The sequence below is a fragment of the Pollicipes pollicipes genome, unplaced genomic scaffold (assembly GCF_011947565.3).
Source record: "Pollicipes pollicipes isolate AB1234 unplaced genomic scaffold, Ppol_2.1 Scaffold_2555;HRSCAF=2994_pilon_pilon_pilon, whole genome shotgun sequence".
NCBI classification, from domain to species: domain Eukaryota; kingdom Metazoa; phylum Arthropoda; class Thecostraca; order Pollicipedomorpha; family Pollicipedidae; genus Pollicipes; species Pollicipes pollicipes.
The window spans coordinates 17148341-17168172 of NW_023596136.1; the positions used below are offsets into that span (position 1 = coordinate 17148341).

The following is a 19832-nucleotide window of genomic DNA, read 5'->3' on the forward strand; positions in this document are numbered from 1 at the left end:
CGACCACCATTCACCATGCGCTGTCCCCACAGCCATTCTGTTAGCCTTTGTTCGCTGTTTAGGACGATCTTCTACCAGGGGTGTAGTTTGCTGCTCAGTTAGGAGGCAGCGAGATTTCCAGCCTCCCAATTTGCGCTCCAGCCCCCTAACGTTGAGGAAAAGAAGGTCAGGTCTGAGAAGAACCCTGTCTGGTGGCATATTTCGTTAGTAGGTTGAGTCATTTCTTACTTCAGCCATCACCCCCCCCCCCCCCCCCCCCCCACCCGACTCATCTCGTGACTACCTCCTCCTGTTGCCTAGCTGGTCTCGCATGCATCACTTTACGTTTTTTTCTGACACAAACTTGAAAAACGAGCAGATATGACGGGTCTTCGCATTTTGTCCTCTGGTTATGTTTGAAGCACACCTAAATGGGCAGGTCGGCGCAATCGCATGATCCTTGAGACCTTTCAAAAGTCTCACCGCTGTTGTTACTGTCACTTTCGGTACTGCAGTATCATTCATGCCGCTCACGGCTCTGTCATTTCGCACGCACATCAAACTGAACAGTGAGAGTTCTCGTCGTTGGCACTTCCCGTCTTGGTTGCCACACAGCACACAAATTCGTGACGATCCTAAAGCGCCGCGATCGCCCAGAACAGCGTAAAGACGCATACAATTCCAGCTTGTTGAGAATGAGACCACATTGTCGGCGCAGTGCGCCCCCCCCCCCCCCCCCACCCGACGCAAATCGTATTAACAAAATTTAGGGCTTCCTTGCACACGGGCAATTATCAGGCTTTCGTATTCGGGCCGTGGAAAATGTTCATCTCACTGCGATACAACAGCAAGATCGCAGTCAAACATTTTTCGTTCCAGACACTCAGCATGCAACATTGCGATGCAACTGCCAGTTCTCAATCACATATCTCTTCGTTGAAACACAACGCGGCGACTGCACTCCGTGGACCAGATGCACGCCCACGACTCCCACCACAAAACAATCGGCTCCACATCTGCAAACGCGACGATGTCCAAACGCCACATACAAAGAAACGGTGTATTCCTCACGGACAATGTTTCAAAAATATTGTACAAATCGAAACAGCGGGCGAATTTCGGCGGGCGTGCACGGCAGCCCGTCAGTCTATCCGTCCCGCCGGCAGCCGGCTGGCGAGAGGGGCGCGCCGCTGCGGCGGCGGCGGACTAGCTCGGACGGAGACGCTGGCGGCGCGGTCACACGCCGTCCGGCCGCTCGCCCTCCGGCAGACTCCCGTAGCGCACGGCCAGCGGCGGCGGACTAGCTCGGACGGAGACGCTGGCGGCGCGGTCACACGCCGTCCGGCCGCTCGCCCTCCGGCAGACTCCCGTAGCGCACGGCCAGCGGCGGCCGCGCCGCGCCGTGGTGCGCCGGCGGTGGCACTGGCAGCGGAGCCGACGCCGGCGCGCCGTACAGGCCGGCCGCGAGGCCGAACGGCGCGCCAGCGGCGAAGCTGAAGCGGTCGCCCAACATGCCGGCCGTCACCGCGCCGCCCGTCAGGCCCAGCATCGATGTGTGGATGAGGTCAGGCACGGGCGGCCGGCCCGGCGGCGCGCTGCGGCGGGACGGGCGTCAGAGCGGGACGATACGATCAGCAGCAGGAGAGGGGCAGAGAACTACGGGAATGTCAGACGTGGTAAATCAGCCGCAGAAAAATCATAGTGGTCATGAAATATTGCGTGAAGAATTTTAGCGTCATAAATCTAGCCAATAAATGTACGACACAAGCCTCTTTGCGTCAACACAAAACACAGTGGCAAATCGTCGTTCATAAAACTTTTGAAGGCTCCACAAATACTGTGAGGCGTTCGCTGGATCAGAACAGCGTGTTAACGCCCACCGTGGCGGGACGCCGGTCTGTTACCCTGGCCCCGTTTACCTGTGGGGCTGGCCATTGGTACTGGCCGAGGCTGAGCTCGGCATGTCCACCTTCAGGTACTTGGGCGGTCGACCGACCGATCTGGACATGGTGCAAATGGGGTGCACGTCAATACGCGATGAGAAAAACAAGATGCGCTGATAGTGCATAACTGATCCCAATTCTCAACATGACTTTGTTTCGGTGACAGCCCAAACAAAGCGAAAACAACTTGAAGCCAAGAGGATGTGGCAGGAATTTGCAAATGGTTACCAACGCGGCAGTGTGAGAATCAAGCGAACAACAACCGATATAGAAAACCTTGGTATATTCACATCGCAAGCATTGCAGGACACATTGCACCTCACGCCGCTTGTGAAAGCTTGGTGTCACCTAACTTGCTCCGTGACGCACCAAGGGACTCCATCTCCCGGGATGGTGAAGGAAAAGCTGGCCTAGGAGGTGAGAGTGATGGCCACCTCTGAATCTTTGAGCCTCGGGTGAAAGCCGGTAGCACTGAGCCCTTGGTAGCATCTAGTACGTCAGAAAACCCCGTCGGCCGGTGCCTGTGACCCATGTCAAAGGTAACGCTTGGGTCTGGTCTGAAGCCAGGCTGCTGCTGCACACGCCAGCGGCGCGGCAGCCGAACCAGCTGTATGCTAGCGGTTAAGAAACCGAGGCGGAGAGCGCTAACACCGGACCAGCGAACCGAGTGACGTGCTCCGCATGAACGAGGGCATCAAAACTTGGTGGACGTTAGGGCGCCCTTTATCAATGCCGTGGCGAACAAAATATTAACGGGTGAGATACATGGCTGAAGTTCTATGGGCAGCTTACAGAAAGTGCCGAGACGAAACGTTGACGTTACAACGCGTCAAAAGATCGGAACAATCCTCACGACACCGACAAGGCTTTACTGGCTAGGCATTTATACCCACTAACCCAATAATTCACCCCAAAATTGAGCAGCAGAACAATGCTATGGTGACATGAAGAATACAGTAATGCACAATACAACATTAAAGAGGTGCAGTGCACTGTCTGGCGCAAAAAAGCCGAAACAAGCCCGAGACCACGCACTGGTGATGCTTACGGCGCCGTCCTCAGTTCAAGCGTGCACACGGAGCCGGGTGTGGCCGGTACCTGCGGGTGTCGGCAGGTCCGGCCGCGGGCACCGGCACCGGCCGGGCGGGGGTGGCCGGCACCGGCCGGGCGGGGGTAGCCGGCACCGGCCGGGCGGCGGCGGCCGGTGCCGGCTGCGAGGAGACTGCTGTTGCGCTGGGCCCCTCCTCCGACTCCACGGCGTCCGGCACGTTCGCCACCAGGTCCTTCAGAAAGTCGAAGCGCTGCTCCGACAGAATGCATTGTTTCCTGCCGGAAGCCGACATCACCACGTCCACATACCCGATGACGTGTATGATTACTGATTGTTGGCCCCTTCAGCTGGACCATGTCGTGCTCATGGTGCTGCCATGCTTTATATACTCAGCGGTAGTGGCCATCGGTAATTCCCCACCAGGTTGAAAATATCCCACATGTCTCGGACATAAAAACCGCATCCTATCGCGCAGTTCGATCGAGCCTCGCTCCGTCCAAAGGGAATGCACATTCCGAGACAGCAACAAATCTTACTGAAGAAGGGCAATGGCGGCACCGAAGACTGATGGCGGAGGTTCCTCTCCGTCTTTTTGTTCCCCGCGACGCCACAAGCATGCCAAATGTCATGATTACAGATGGGCTCCCCGTTTCCGATGGTACGGCTGACAAGAATATGGACGCGAGGCGAATGCAGCTTTGCGGACCTGCTCGACAGGCCAATGCTGACAAAAACGAGGCGAGATAGCATCTGTGCAGGGAGCAGCACATGGTTGCCGCACTCGTACATCTTAAACAATCCCTGGAAAACGCCTAGCAATTATACCAAGACATGGGATACATGCGCACATATTTGATACACCATGACGCCAAACGTTGACAGATTGCACCAACCGCTGTAAAACAGTCATAAATGCTTAGCAAAATGCAAGCAGAATAAAATAGTCCTGTATTGCCACAAGGGCATCACCAGAACAGTGACCAAAATGATTTTGTGGCAGCGGAATGCGACTACCCCGAGCTGAAGAACGGTGCGGCACAAACAGTTGTGAAACAGGACAAACAAGCTCAAATGTGGCCCTTTCAGTACAAGACAGCAAGTAGACACACCGCTTATTAGGAATTGATATGCAATGCAATCCCAGTGCTGTGCTGGGGTATCCTAGCTGCCACGTCACATCTCAAAAACAGTGCTACCAAAGCCATGAAATGCGTGCTACTAAGGCAATGACAGAGCTGAATCAGTGGAATGACATGAACTCATGCACAGTGCAGTGCAGAAGTAACCATATCACGATGCAGTGTCTTTACTGGGGTAAACAGTCGCCCGCCTTGTTCGAACCCCGTAGCCCGCGGTCGAACTCCGTAGGACCCGATACTCACAAGTGAGCAGGACTGAGCGTACGCGACCCACGTGACATTGTGACGTCACCAGCTCGATGCAGCAGCTGTTCAGCAAACAGCTCCAAAGCTCGAGGTGCACGGGGGTTAAGGTCAAAATGTTCCAGATATCACGACATAATCACTCACTCCGAATGACAGAAGTGTTGCAACCGAGATGCATAAATCATATATCCTACAGCATTTGACATGAGAGGATTAACACAGTCTGCATGACTTCTGCATCTTTTGGGCTGTAGACAAAAATAATGGTATATAATCAGTGGCACCATATGACTACTGCATGCCACATCACAAACGCACTTCTAACTTGCAATATGGAGTAAAAAATACGAAAATCTGAAAAAATAGACTTGATGGCGGGAAAATCATCCAAAAATTGCAAGCACGCCGAAAAAGCAGAGCAATATTCACGCCGACGACAGTGAAGTGCAGTAGTGCGAAGTTTCATAACGTATTAGATATTATGGACAAATTGTAACTCATGAGCCTGGGATACCATGTTCATGGCTAGTGTGCCCAATTTTGCCTTGAAGGGTTTTACCAATCAGGAAAGTGGCAGCATTTGCGTGCAATACAAACCCAAATGTCTATGATTCCAACCGCACATAGCCAATATGTTGTGCATTGTTTAGCTCACACATTATTTTGCTTTAAAGTGATTGGTTTATTCCAGCATCTCATGCCAATGCAGGTTAAGGGGGTTACCAAACTCAGTCTTTCAGATTAACTCACAAAAGATGTCAGGAAAATAAAAAAGTTTTGGACATTCATAGCATTTTCCACTGGACCAACAAACAAATCCAGAATCATACCCCATCACGACCTTTACAGTTCTGAGAGATCAGCATGGTGGGAGCTGAGGAAATGGAACTCTGCTATTCTGCCCTGTGCAACAAATTATCCACATTCTGCACTGGGTGCTGCAGGCTGCAGCCCTGCTGGACCAGTGTGTGCATCCCCACAGTTTGCCACCCTCCAGGTCCGGCGATGGAGCGTCAGACGTTCCGGACTTTTGATATTGATAATATCTGACACAATCATGTCTGTCCACGTCCCACACACTGCATTGATGTAACCCTTGTTTGATGGCTAGTCAGCAACCGCCCAAGAGTGATGAGTTGAAAGAAGATGACCATGTGCTGATAGTCCATGGTATGTTACAGTCTTCCACAACAAATTGTCTGTTGGATTTGCATTGTGTGATTATGGTGGTGGGTCATGCCATGCATGGCAACATTGCTGCCATCATTGTGACTTAAGGACACATGTAGCCATAGAGACATTCACATCATCTGCTTCTTATTGTAGCAGGAAGGGAGGGGACAATGGGGAATTGAGCCCAGTACCTATGGTTTCTGATAGGGTATGTGTGTATCCCAGTAGGTGTTGCACTTGTGATCATGCTTAAGGTGATGTGAAATGAATCCTTCTGGATGCCCCAAAAACAATGCTGCACAATTTATCTGGCTGTAAATGGGAATTGTATGCTAAATGGTAAAATACTGAGGTTGTTATAGGTCAGGACAGATTCTCAGATAATGTCACTCTCCTTTGGAAATAAAAATAGCATTCCATGATTGAACTAGACTTCCACTGCCTAATTTGTTTTCAGTCTACAATGGGCTACACATTAGTGAGGACATCCCACTTATGTCAAAAAAATAAAGACCATATAATTTTAATTCTGATGACGACTAGAGATTCATGTTAACTGACAAGCCACTGTCACACGCAAAAGGATATAGATGACTGCAGGGACAGGTGCCGCAACTTTTCCAACTTCTTTGTCTGTCCTCATGATCTTCTTGATCCTTGCCTGAAATTCAAGCAATGCACTTGGCATGATAGACAAACACACAAGTCACATAATTGAGACAGTAGTAACAGCCGCATTCCTTGGCAAAAAAACTCCAGGGGAATGGAGATATAGATCTGTTGGTATTTCCGCGGCATGCTTTTACCGAAAACAAGTGCAGAAAGCCTCAATAACAGATGATAGCAGACTTCTGCTATTGTTTTGATGAAGGCAAGTTACCAAAGTAGCAACACATCTATACATCCATTCTCCTTCTTCTTTCGGAGGAATGAGGCTCTTACTACCATCATATCTATGTGAATAACATTCTCACAAATGCACTTAATGACAGCAGAAGGCAAGAGATCATACATATTGTATGTCTGACAGAATACAACTGTTTACCAATGGAGAAACCCAAGCACTACTTAGAAAAGAGCAAAGTCTACAAAAAACAACAAACAGCATGAAGGGCCTCTAACTATACGAGAATACTCACTGGTGGAAACCGAGCATTGAACTTCTTTCTGTTTGGCATATCTGCTCTATATTTTGATAAACTAATTGTATTTATTTCACTTTAGCAGGTAGCTGAGCACCTGAGCAGACCTGAAACATAGGTACTGATGTTAAAATGACCACAAAGTAACATATTTAAACAGGTGCTGTGACAAAAAACTAATTCACTTTCAAAGGAACCACTTGGCCTACATTCACTAGATCTACAAGGCATGGGATACCTGCCTTCATATGTGCTTAGATGCTGGGTCAATTTGACCCCAAAAGTTTCTCCGGAATAACCTCCAAATGGTGTGGTGTGGTAACATGAAATGTTGTATAGCAGTAGATATGAGAGGACTTTGAGGTGCTTTCCTTTGTAATTATACAATTGCAATGAGGGTTAAAACTAATTCCGCTGACCTTGATTTACATACAAAAGTCAGATCAAGATCAAAACCAACCAAATTTTCACTAGAAACCTAAATTGCTATGTTAATTTGTTATGCTCACTCTGTGCTCCATGATCACAAGGGAGCAGCAAAGAGAATTATTTGTGTAACTTCATGAGGGTGAGGAGAGATCACTCACCTCAAATGACCTGGGTCAACTATTTGCTTTTTAGGACGCTGCTTAATATAATTCATACTACAAGTTTCAAACCAAAATATTGAAACAATCTCAAAGCATTCTAGATCACTTGGAACATTTAAGGTCAGATAGTAACTTACCTGATATGACCCCAGGCAGCATCTTGCTTTGGAAAGGGATCATCATTTAACCTGTTTCAGTGAGGAGGTCTGGTGAAACCTCAACACTGCCCTTAATCTAATCTTATGCAACCCTGAGTTCACAAGAAACTTAGGATTGTTGATTTAACATTCAGGCCTCACTAACCTGTGAAATTGGTATCCCTAGCTCACCTAATTTTTGTATATCATAGGGGACTAAAATGACCTAGAACTAAGCTCATTACAAGCAGCCAGCCACCTCACCAAGTGCTCAAAAACCCGCATCTGGCTTTCCTGACTGAACTATATTTAAGGGATTTGTGTATCACCCAGAATACAAACACTCTGTTAGATGTTTGCATACATTTGATGCACTTGAGCACAAAGTTAGGAACTGTCTTGTACCACCAATTTTCCAGAAATCAGAAGCTCACTATCAATATGCAACTAGATATTGTGCAGCACAACACAGGGTCTCAGACTTACAGTCATGATTATTATAATATTCAACTTGATCATGATTTCAGCCATGATTACTTAAGCAGATCAGACCCATCAAACATATATTACATATGGCTCTGGTTACACATGTTATATAAGTATGTATAGGTTGCAAGCACAATACTGGCATTATAAAAGGCATTTATTTAGAAGAAACTGAATGGTAAGTGAGCAATTATGGCATCAAACACAATCTGTGAGAATCAACTTATCCATCCAGTGTCATTTGTATGAAGATCACCCAACTTTACAACAATTCTGGCTGGGCATGCTGAGGTAGGCAGCTATGACCCTGCTCACACAGCAGTCTTCCTTTCCCCTCTCTGTGATATTCTAACTTCCCTTATAACTGACTTAAGGTATGACTTAAGCTTTTAATTTTTATTACACTTTCCTAGATCTTATTTTCCTTACACCTTACTGAATCATTCCACGATCCTAAATATGGAAGAAGAAAACCTACATCTACACATAAAAATGATGCAAGACATCACATATACCCCTTATGTGTTTGACACCTAGCGACAATAGGTAGGCACACGAGTAACCGGAAGATCACAAATTTGTACGTAAATGCACTCGACTATGCATATTTTGCGTTACCTTCACACGGTACCATCACAACACATGCTGGACGCCAACACCTTACTGCAACATTCACGTACTCATGCTGTAAGTTTTTATTTTCTGCCGCTTTGTGAATTCCATTCGTGGAAAATCTAGCATTGAACTCATGAGTCGAGCCACAAATCAATGCGAACTCATCGGCTGTGCTCAATGTCGTCAATATCAAAGTACACAGACGGATTACAAGTAGAAAGACAGACGGTACGCCTGCTACAAATGTGGCGGACAAGCACGAGACGATCGTATTTGGCAGCTAGCGTAAAGGTAAAGGATTACTCTAGGTGCGTAAATGAAAAAGAAAACACGTAAGAACGTGGTTGTGGAAAACAGCTGGCTGCGTGACGCCGTTCTTTGATTTGGTTTGGTCATTGGGCAGAGCGGGGGAGAGTGGGCTGAAACGTGGTTAGGGGAGGGCAGTTTTCAAACATGCTAGATTTCTTTGTCATCTTTACGAAAGGAGGCATAGTCCTCTGGTGCTTTCAAGGCACCACTGAGCTTTTTGGGCCATCCGTGAATGCTCTGGTGAAGAGTGTGCTTTTGCAGGTAGGTAATGTTGATGAGCTAGTCAGCAATCATCTTGCGTTCTTTGTATAGATAATAGCATGTTAATGTTTGTTAGATCGAATGTCTGGAGAATACAAGCTACATATTCTATGGTGTCTAACAATGTACGCTGTAGACAGTGTAGACCAGTCGGAATGACTGCTTAGACAATTGTCATCATTGGTGTCATTGTTCACACTATGTCATGATTTATATTTTAGTCACGAAATCGGCGTTAGCATTTTGATTGAATACATCTGTGGATCAAAAGTCACACTAGTTTGACTTTTGCACCAACCCAGACCAGTTTGCAAAAAATGTATCCACTGCACAGAACATGTGCAGTATGTTAATGCACTGAACCTTTTGCTCTCCAGTACACCAGGATTTGGCCAGGTCAAATTGCATCATGCTTTTAAGTTTTTTTTGAATTTTTTTTGAAAGGTATGCTTGCCTGGAATAACCCTTGCAAGTACATAGTTTCTTATGAATGTATTTCTGTGAGCTGAGAATGATGGTAACCCTTCAGCAAACTCAATGCTTAAATTGATGATATATATGCAGTGGTATTGTTACCAGTTGGTGCTATGCTGGAGATGTCACTGGCACTTGGGAGATGTGGCTGTATACCAGACATTTCTGCATAACCTTTATGCTTTGCTGTCTGGAGCCCTGGCCCTTCTATCTGTTAGTGAAATTTCAGTTCAGTGGGAGAAGTTTGTGGTAAAATTTTAATGTGCAGTAATGCTTGGCACCATGAGCCCTACCTTCTGACCTCATCTGACTTTGAATAAGCTCTGCCCTGGTCACAGCCCATCCTGGTCAGGAGCAAAAAGCACCAAAGGGGTTCAAACCTACCCACCCTGACAAGAGTGGGTTGGGTGTTTAGTGACACTGGGCTTTGCATTCACTCTGTTACAATACATATATTGAGACTAACCATTTCACTATCCAGAATAAACCTCACCACAGCTGCACCATATAAGCTCTGCACTGCATCTATATTGATATTGTAGTGGTGTGAGTTAGTCAGTGAAGTGCAAGACTGTGCTCAGGGCTTGTCAATGCTAAGTATTTCAGGGCCTGCCAGTCATATATGGCTGTGTATCATCATAACATCCTCAGGTCCTTAATAGGGTAGACTAACCTGATAGCAGGCTAGAGGACTGACAGGCTCAGTCTGCAAAGCATGGAAAAAATTAAATAATGGTTTGAGGTAGCTTGAGTCCTGACTGTTCCCAAATGGGGCAGCAGAGCTGCCTCATTTTGGACAGCTGTCAGTCAATTTGGGGCAGCTTCTGCTAACCTAAGCAACCCTCAAAACACAATGCTCCACTGGAATGATCACCCTACAGCAGCTTTGGCTACCTTGGGGCCAAGATACCATGAGTGATCCCATCCCAGGAGACAATGTCTCAAAGTTTAAAAAAAACCTGAGCTTTATTTCTGGCCCAACTCTGTCCTAGCCATATTTGTCTAGACCTTTGATAGCTTGCAGGCTGGTAGTGATATAGAACTAAGCTGTGTGTCTTAGGGTATTTCATTAAGTTATACTTTGGCCAACTTCATTGTGGACATATTTGTGTATGGTATTGAAATTCTGAATTGCTTCAATTGAAGTTACTGACCATAGAGTCATGTGCCAGTCTTCTAACCCATCACATTTTGTATCTGGCAGGAGAGGACGGGTCTGTCATCATTTGTCCACCAGAGCTGGACTCTGAAGCATAGGTTGGACAATGAGTTCGACCTAGTGTTTGTTGTTGGCTTTCAGAAGATATTACAGCTTTCATATGTTGACAAACTACTGGATGACGTGCATCGTGAGTTTCGTGACAAGTTTGAGAATGTTCTCATGGAAAAGAAATACTTTCAGGTGAGCCAGGTTTTCTGGAATAGCTTGATTTGTTGCACAGGCTTCATTGGTAATTCATGTCATTTCTATCATAGCATGCCACTGATAGGACTGGTATGCACTGAAATGTGTATCAAGCAATGTTATGCATGTTAAGTTCTCTTGAGGATATTTTCTGAATGAAGCACATGACTTTCTTTCAGTTAGTGAAGTGGGCTTGATAATGATTGTCAATTTTCACTGTCTGCCACCATGCCATATGTGTAAATGCTTTCACTTTTTTCTGTCCCATGCATGTGTGTTCTCATTGCTGATTATGATATGGGCTTGAGGGCACACTAATGACAGAGCTCATTTTGCACCCAGTTTGTATATGTTAGTTCACTCTTCTGATCACTGCCCAACCCAATCATGTGCATCCTAAAAATTTGCTGACTGCTATCATGTATTTGCATATTGGAATGTGGTTGCTATTCCCAATAAACTAAAGCCCTTGTTTTGACACCTGTCCTTTTTCATCTGCAGAAGTTCCTGTTTGACTCACGCTTCAGCCAGCTTCAGGCAGTGGCTGAGTCCTGGGGCCAGCAGAAGACAGCTGCACCACGTGCTATGCGCTCCTTTGAGCAGTCGCTCAAGTCACAGAAGACAGTGGGGTCAATGATTGAGAAGAAGGGAGGCAACAACAAGGAAAACAAGCAGCCAGGTGTGGTGGTGGCCAAGGACTATTGCCCTCTGATGTCCCTTCACCATCACTGCCTCCCCATCCTCAACATAGCCTTAGCATACATCCCTGTTACTTCTGCCCCAGCCAATGTCACAAGTGTGTGTCCATTTATTGCAATGTAGCAGGCATCACACCATATGTGTTGCAGTGCTGCTATTTCTCCCACACACCCATCATTGGTTGTCTGCCCACTTGCCACCTTTGGTTTATCAGCCCCTCTTTCCTTCCTCCCTGCTTCATCCTGACTCAGCAACACCCCTCTATCAAACTGAGGCTGTCGCCTGTTGAAGTCAGTATTTCATCAATCCTATCAGCATGCCATTGCAGGTGTTAAGCTTATGCTGGGCTGGTGCCTGGTGGGTGGTGCTGTGGCCTCGAGTTGGTGACGGATTGAGTGCGGTGACTGGTGCTGGTGGCCGGTGCTTCCATGCAATACTGCTGGTGATGGCACCAGCTGGGCGGACCATGGATCTAACAATTTTGCTGCCTGTTGGGATGAGCTGGCTATGAGTGGTTACTTAGGTGGTTTGGTGTATTACAGGGAAGGAGAGGAAGAAAAAGGGAGGTGCAGGTAATGCTGGGGGCGCCGGTGACGGGAACGGACGTGATCATGGTGAGATGGCGGCGGCCGCTGGTCTTCAGAGCGCTGGCCCTCCTGCTGTCTGTTGCGTGAGCGGGGGTTTAACTATATTGACACCTTCTCCATACATTGACCTGGCCATCGCCGTGCGTTACGAGGGTACAGCAGATGTTGCCTGCTCACCGAAGCGGGCAGTGCGTTTTGATCGGACCTCGCCGTCAGGTACGCTCGTAACGCGATGGTGACGCTCCTCCAGAGCCGGAGCAGGAGCCGACGCCCGTGCCGGAGCCGCAGGCCGCGCCTGGCGCGTCGGAGGAGGATCAAATCATGGCCAACCGGCGCAAGATGATGATGAGGATGTCTAGCGGCAAGAAGAAGGAGGCGAAGACGTGCGTCTCGGGACAGGCGGGTTCTCCGTTATGGGACAATTTTTGGGTTGGGGAATCTGACCTGCAGTCGATGGCAGGCTTTAAATGTGGATTGTGATTACTTCCGTGCGTTTGCCTATCGTTTTATAACTGGTCGTGCCCGTTTTGTCCTGTTTGAGGATTGTTTTCTGGCAATTGGCAGACCATCCCGATTTCAAAAGGATTTTTTCAACACTAGCGAATCATGAAGCCGGAAGAGTTACCGACTTTGCACTCATCTTCCATTGAATCGATATGCGCTAGACCGCTCAAGACGTGCTCGTTACACCTTTTTCCGCCGCTCCCAGCCTCCTTCGCACACACCACATCCCAGTCACGCGTCGGCGGTTCTTGCACGCAGACCCAAGTCGCCGCAGGCTGGCAAGAAAGGTAAGGCCGCGCGCACGTGGGCGCTGTCCGGCGGCAGCAAGGACGCGGCCAGCCTGGACTTCTCAGAGGCGGCCGGCGACGACGTGCCGCGCCGGCCCGAATTCGTGCCCGACGCCAGCGTGAGTACGGCTCGCGACGTGCGTAGAAACCAAACTAGTTAGGTGGGCAGGTGAAAACGAGTGGGCAGGTTTGTTTATGCTGTCACCCGGAGAGGATTGCAGTCTCTTAAAGTCGCATCACTTGGAAGTTTCTACGCGTTCGCTTGCACGTTTCGATCCAAGCTGTGCGTACGTCGTCCTGTATGCTGACTGATGTGGCGCCGGCGGCCTTGGCGTCACCTGGCTGCCTACGTCCCCGGGGCATTTGTCGCTCCGGCCTGTTTGCACCTTTTGGCTTTTGGGACGCGCCGCTATATGCCTCGGCCGACGGATGTGCGCCACTGTTCGCTAGAGACGCTCTGAAAAGAAAGCTATGGTGGGCGCCACCTTTTGCCCCATGCGCTGGTGGGGACCGTTGGTGGATGCACCTCTCCGTCGACCCGCCGCGCCGGGCTCGGGTCTTGCGCCGTTGCGGAGGCGTGTCCGAGTGGGACACCCGACATATGCGGGCTGCCACGTCGGTGGCCCAGGCTCCGTTCCTAGTCGATGCTGTGGCTTCGGGGCGCCTGCACGTCCACGTGGACTTCCAGTGTCCAATGGAGTGGCTACGCGACGGTTGACACCTGGCGCCCATGAAAGGCGGGGAAGTGAGGTGGTGGCCGTGCTACAGATGGTGGGCGCCATGGCCGGAAACATCCAGGACATGGAGCCGGACGAGAGCGACGACGACGAGCCGGCTGCGGACGCGCAGTCGCAGCAGAAGAAGGCCGGTGGCATGTTCTCCGTCTTCAAGTGAGTGACTCTTCACTTCGTGAATATGACGGTTATTTTGGTGCATCTTGTGTATAGCCTGATGCTGTTGGAACTGTGATAGTTACGATGCATTGTATCTAATCCTTGGATAAGCGAAAACAAGCTTGCATGCATCATGTATGCAGCATGTACGTGTGGGCTTCCACAGTTTTCTTGACAGATTTATAACGAATAATGCACGTTTTCGTGTGCTGGGCTAAACGTAATGTATTGTTCATGTCACCGAAAATTACGCTATCCCTGAACAGCTGGAGCGCCTAAATCATCACCATCAGCCAGCCGCGCCGTTTCCTACGCCGGTCGTCCCTTCATTCGACGCTCCCAAGGCCGTATGGTCGCGTCTGTAGGGGCGCTCATTTGAGCTGTGCCCGTGCTGCGACAGCCGTGGCGTGTTGGCTGCCGGCCCGCACTGTCACGAGCAGGCAGCCTGCTGATCCGACCCCGCGCGGCCTGTGCAGTACCCCCCGGGCGCGCCTCCGTTTCGTCACTGCTCCGGGCCTTTGCTTGTGATGGGTCTCCCGGCGGTACTGATAGCTCGACTGAAGCGTCTGGCGAGATGGGATGTTTCTGCTGCTTGCGCCCCCATGCGGAATCGTGTTGTCTGTCTATCGGTTTCTGAGTTGAATACGAACGCGATGCGTTCGAAGGCAAGAACAAGCATTTCACATGCCAAGCAATAAGGCATCCATGTTGTATACCTTCGCTTGGCGACGTTGTATTCACATCTCACTCACGACACTCACAGACGGCACTCGGGCTGGTCTGGGCATCCAAGCCCCTGTCGCTTAGCCGGGTCCCCCTGACGGCAGTGGCGATCGTGCCGTTCTATGGGTTTGATTCTCCACTTGCATGGCTCGTCCCTACCCCTGTTCAGAACACCAGTTTGGCCTAATTACTGGCGGGCCCTACATACGTCATGCTCTGATGGCGCCTGGCACTGACCAATGCCCACACGCGAGGACAGGTAACCCACTGGCATTGGCCTCTCCTACCGGCTTTTTGCACCTGATTTCCCACCATTTGGCACGGCCTGAACACCCGCTTGACAGCGCTGGAGCCCAAGGTTCTCCTCTTTCCTGCAGGAACCTGGTGGGCAACAAGACGATCACCCGCGAGAATGTCACGCCGGTGCTGGACCAGCTGCGAGACCACCTGGTGGGCAAGAATGTGGCGGCCGACATCGCGGCCAAGCTGTGCGAGTCGGTGGCCAACAAACTGCAGGGCAAGGTGCGCCCGCCGCCGCGGCTGGGTTGCCGGCGGCCGCTGGGTGGGGTCAGATGGGGTCAAACTCGTGATGTGACATGGCTGACCATGCAGCCTACCATGGCGACTACCTTCGGACCTCCTAACCAGGACCTGCCGTCTCTCACGCGGTCCAGGTACTTGGCACGTTCGAGGGACTGGCCAAGACAGTGCGACAGACGCTGGTGGACTCGCTGGTGCAAATCCTCTCGCCAAAGCGACGCATCGACATCCTGCGCGACGTTATGTCGGCGCGCCAGACCGGCAACCCGTACGTCGTGGCCTTCTGCGGCGTCAACGGCGTCGGCAAGAGCACCAACCTGGCTAAGGTGGGGCGCTGCTGAGCGCTGGTTACGGCGTGTAACGAAGGCTGTGGCCCGTTGATCAGAATTCGCTCGTCTGCGCGGGGGCCTGGTGGAGCTTAGTAGTGTATATGTGTAGGAGGTCCGAGGCAGTGCCAGCGGAGGCTCTGGCAGGAGACTGTGCGTTCGGCGAGGTGGATTACGATACCCCAGACACTGCGCCAACTGGGCTGTCGTTGGCGGAAATCCCCCCCCCCTCCGTCTTCTCGCCAACACCTCAACGGCATGAGTGCTCGTCATTCTCACCACGCTCACGTCCGACCTGCTGCCCCGGTCGGTGCGATCGGAGGGCCCCCGAGCGACTGTCGTGACCGGCGCGTACCTCCGCGCCGCAGATCTGCTTCTGGCTGATCGAGAACGGCTTCAGCGTGCTGATCGCGGCTTGCGACACGTTCCGCGCCGGCGCCGTGGAGCAGCTGCGCACGCACACGCGTCATCTGAACGCTCTCCATCCGCCCGAGAAACACGCCGGCCGCCAGATGGTGCAGCTGTACGAGAAGGGATACGGTCAGTGATGGAGGAGGGATGTTTGTGGCTGGTGTGGCGCCGGATGGAGGAGGAGTGGGAGGAGGAAGGGGGATGTGCAGCGGTGATGGGAGGGCGAGGAGTGCGACCTAGGGAAGGGATGAGAGCAGTAACTGATGGGGCGAGTAGTCAATGCAAAAGATGGTTGGTATAGAGCATTTTGCTCAGACGCTGTCTTGTGCCGGCTTAAGGCAGACGGCTGCCGTGCGGACGGGACTGGCCGCCGCTTTTCCCTGACACTCTTCTGTATGATTATTCTATGTTCCAAAAGACCATTTTAACCACCATATTGTGACCATTGCAGCTTTTAATCTTGGTTTTTACCGACAGCGTCCTCCCAGGCCACGCCACGTCACAGCCCGTGCCGCGTGCACACTGCGCCGTGTCCGCCACTGACGCGTCCACCCCGACAGGCAAGGACCCGGCCGGCATCGCCAACGACGCCATCGGGTTCGCGCGCGAGACCAGGGTGGACGTGGTGCTGATCGACACGGCCGGCCGCATGCAGGACAACGAGCCGCTCATGCGCGCCCTCGGCAAGGTCTGGCGATGGGCCCGCCGGCGCCAGTGGAGGGGGGGGGGGGGGGGGGTGTGGGGCAGGGGTGTGGGGGGGGTGGGGGGGGGGTGGGGGGGGGGGGGGGGGTGGGGGTGGGGGGGGGGGGGGGGGGGGGGTGGGGGGGGGGGGTGGGGGGGGGGGTGGGGGGGGGGGGGGGGGGGGGGGGAACACCGCTCACGTAACGTCGCAGAGTGCAGAGTACCTGTGGTGGTGCACGGGGGTGTGGGGGGGGGGGGGGGAGGTTGAGTGTACACTGTTGGCTTTACGAAGAAGCGTGCACGACATTGTAGAATGTGCTGGCCTCTAACGTGCTTGGAGGTATGCTGCAAGGTGGAGCGGGCTGAGGGATGAAGAACGTTAAAACTGTGTATTCGGTGTCGTTCCTGTGTGTTTTGCAGGGCCATCTGTGCCTACCATGGACTACTTACTCACGCATTGGACCACTCTGTTGTGATGAAAACGCCAGATAGTTTTCCTGGTGCCCATGGATGCCCGTGCCCTCAGTTCCTACGGTGGAGCATGTCACATAGGTGCTGGCCGTGTGCTGCTCACTTGAACCTCCGCCCGCAGCCGGTCACCGCCTGGCACGACGTGCCGTCGACCTGTCCAGTCGCCTGTCTCACGGCTCGCCTTCACTTGAACCGCCGCCCGCAGCCGGTCACCGCCCGGCACGGTGTGCCATCGGTCTGCCCAGTCGACTGTCTCACGGCTCACCTTCGCTTCAGCTGATCAAGGTCAACGAACCCGACTTGGTGCTGTTCGTGGGCGAGGCGCTGGTCGGCAATGAGGCCGTCGACCAGCTGGTCAAGTTCAACCAGGCGCTGGCCGACCACTCAGCATCCGACCGACCGCACACCATCGACGGCATTGTGCTGACCAAGTTCGACACCATCGACGACAAGGTGGGACGGGCGGCGGACGGTGGCACGCGCGCGGAGGCGGGCTGTGATGGGGTGTCCACCTGGCGAACAGGGTCCCGGGCCCTCGTGTCGGGTCTTGGCGGCGTGCGCGTGGCAGGGGCTTATTAGTGCGAAGTGGGATTAGGGGTGTTGGTGCGATACGGTTCCTTTTTGTCGAACGGTTTGGAAAAAAGGTGATAGCGGTGACATGGGGAATAATGTCTGCTTCCATCGAAAACTCGGGGTCGCTCGTGTGGCGCTGGATAGTTTGCTAACCTCAATGTGACTAACCGTCTCAGCTCATTGCCTTACCGTCTCAACTCATCGTCGTAAACCTACATGTTTCGTAACGAGGTATTTGGAGACATTGGGCCGAGTGGGTCTTGCTTGAACTACGATACAAATACTGAACTTGAGCGGTCCAGCCAGTCCGCACATTGCCTAGACGCTATTACTAAGCAGCCGCTGATGACACAGGCTCATGCGGGCTTCAGCAACAGAAATCACAAATGTTAAATAGTCACGCCCTATAAATTACATTGCTTTTACATGCCGGCTGCATCGGATGTTCCTCTCCTGCGACAATGCTATATCACCGCGATTCAGCGTCCCCAATTCAACCAAGTACAGTTTTTGAATTACGACAAATCTGGGGGACTCGTGCCGGAATTAGGTCCACCTCCTCGTCGACCAGGCGTTGTAGCGACGGAAGACTAGATACGACTTATTAAAAGAGGGGAAGATGGACGATCATACTGGAAATGTTTGGGTCGTTGCGTCTGCGTACCGTGTCGGGAAGGGATTCGCCAGACGCCAGGAATTTCCGCCAGTAATCATTTTTAATACAGCTAATGTCACCGTCCCTTAACTGAACTCGAATCAAAGGTGCTCTGGCCGAAACTGACAGCAGTTGCGTTTAAAAAAACACGTCCCGTTTGTTGTGACCAAGGCCATATGACAACAGAATGTGGCAAACAGGCAGGCGAAATGTTCGCTTTTGCGATAATTATATCATTTTATAGACCGTGAGTGATTGCAAGCTAATCGATTTCGTCAATCAAAATTGCCAACTCTGATGGGACCCTTAGTTCGCCACTTTTGTTTGAATTCAGTAGTGGCGCGAATCAGTGGGCCCACGCCTGCTTGATGTGCGTCTTCCTGTTGATGTGAACTCCCATGATGTGTGGACCTGCAAAACCATTGATTGAAATCAATCGCATCGACTGCTGATGGTGTCTGTCGTCACGAGGTAGGCATATAACATCATCTGCATGATTGTTTTCATTAGATTAGCATATGGTACACATTACATGGCATCACACATACACGTGTGCCTACACATACGATACATGCATGCGTACCATATACAGACACGATAAATACATCTATACAATAGCAACTGATGTCACATCTTCTTTCGCCTCGCCCATCACACGACGCACGTGGCGCCTGTCTGATGTAATGACGACTACCACGCAAATGTGCTGGGCCGCACTGGTCGTTTGCTACCGTTTTCGGTTACGCGGTGTCCAAGCCATCGGTTGAGAACGGTACGTGTTTTGGCCCACAGCAGTTAGCAAGGCAAGTGAGAACCGTTGTGGTCTGACAGGCTCTGACGTCAGCGTGCTGGTTTCAGGTGGGTGCGGCCATCTCGATGACGTACGTCACGGGCCAGCCGATCGTGTTCGTGGGCTGCGGCCAGACGTACACGGACCTGCGCAACCTGAACGCCCGGGCCGTCGTCTCCGCTCTGATGAAGTAGCTGTCCATAACTCGGCCCGCTGCCAGCTGCTTGTCTGCCGTCCTCCCCGCGTACATTCTTCTCTGCTTGGAAGCCGCCTTCGCGGAGGCGAGCTTCAGTGCTGAAATTGTCTATTTTTGTTTTTCCGGTTGCGACGCCATACTCGGGACCGTTGATGGGGTGAGCGGTGAGCGGTCCGGATGTGCGATCCCACATGGCGTGTGTTGGGAAACGGACTGCGGCATATTTTTCCTGTAGCATCGCCCGGCGTCTGGCACACCGTTATGCTGTGTCGATTTTAGCTTGGGCATGGAGATGGCCGCCCCATATTTTTATTTGGCGGCAGGTGTCTGTTTTGGCGGTGAAGGGACAATCGTCAATAAAGTAAACAATGGAAATGTGCTTTTCATACAGTGGAATTTGCTCCGAGTCGTCAGCGGTCTGCCATTCACGCCAGCGATCAACCCCCCCCCCCCCCCCCCCATGATCGCAACTGCATTTGGGATATGGCTTGACTTATGGGATATGGGATATGGCTTATCTCAGTGCACAGGCCTATGATGTGTGGT

General features: G+C 51.4%; 2 protein-coding genes across 4 annotated transcripts; one reads left to right on the plus strand and one right to left on the minus strand.

Annotated features, from left to right (window-relative positions):
* Window positions 1–1121: 1121 nt before the first annotated feature.
* NC2alpha (negative cofactor 2 alpha) lies at window positions 1122–8755 on the minus strand. Its single transcript, XM_037221593.1, has 8 exons — window positions 8551–8755; window positions 6671–6780; window positions 6120–6192; window positions 4356–4449; window positions 3021–3248; window positions 1899–1979; window positions 1410–1574; window positions 1122–1149 (listed from the first exon to the last, which is right to left on the minus strand). The coding sequence occupies exons 2-8, from the start codon at window positions 6707–6709 to the stop codon at window positions 1122–1124; spliced, it is 708 nt and encodes a 235-aa protein (XP_037077488.1). The 5' UTR covers window positions 6710–6780; window positions 8551–8755.
* Window positions 8756–8854: 99 nt separating this feature from the next.
* On the plus strand, window positions 8855–19661 carry SrpRalpha (signal recognition particle receptor alpha). Of its 3 annotated transcripts, none has more exons than XM_037227952.1 (13): window positions 8855–9071; window positions 10750–10947; window positions 11452–11629; window positions 12192–12263; window positions 12487–12619; window positions 12999–13146; window positions 13796–13917; window positions 15021–15165; window positions 15318–15509; window positions 15878–16049; window positions 16481–16608; window positions 17349–17525; window positions 19159–19661. In XM_037227952.1, exons 1-13 carry the CDS (start codon window positions 8955–8957, stop codon window positions 19282–19284), a joined length of 1908 nt encoding a protein of 635 aa, XP_037083847.1. In that variant the 5' UTR covers window positions 8855–8954; the 3' UTR covers window positions 19285–19661. The 3 variants fall into 3 exon arrangements, with proteins under 3 accessions (XP_037083847.1, XP_037083854.1, XP_037083861.1); XM_037227959.1 differs by having other exon boundaries at window positions 8856–9071; window positions 12192–12221; XM_037227966.1 differs by lacking the exon at window positions 12192–12263 and having other exon boundaries at window positions 8856–9071.
* The last annotated feature ends 171 nt before the right edge of the window (window positions 19662–19832 follow it).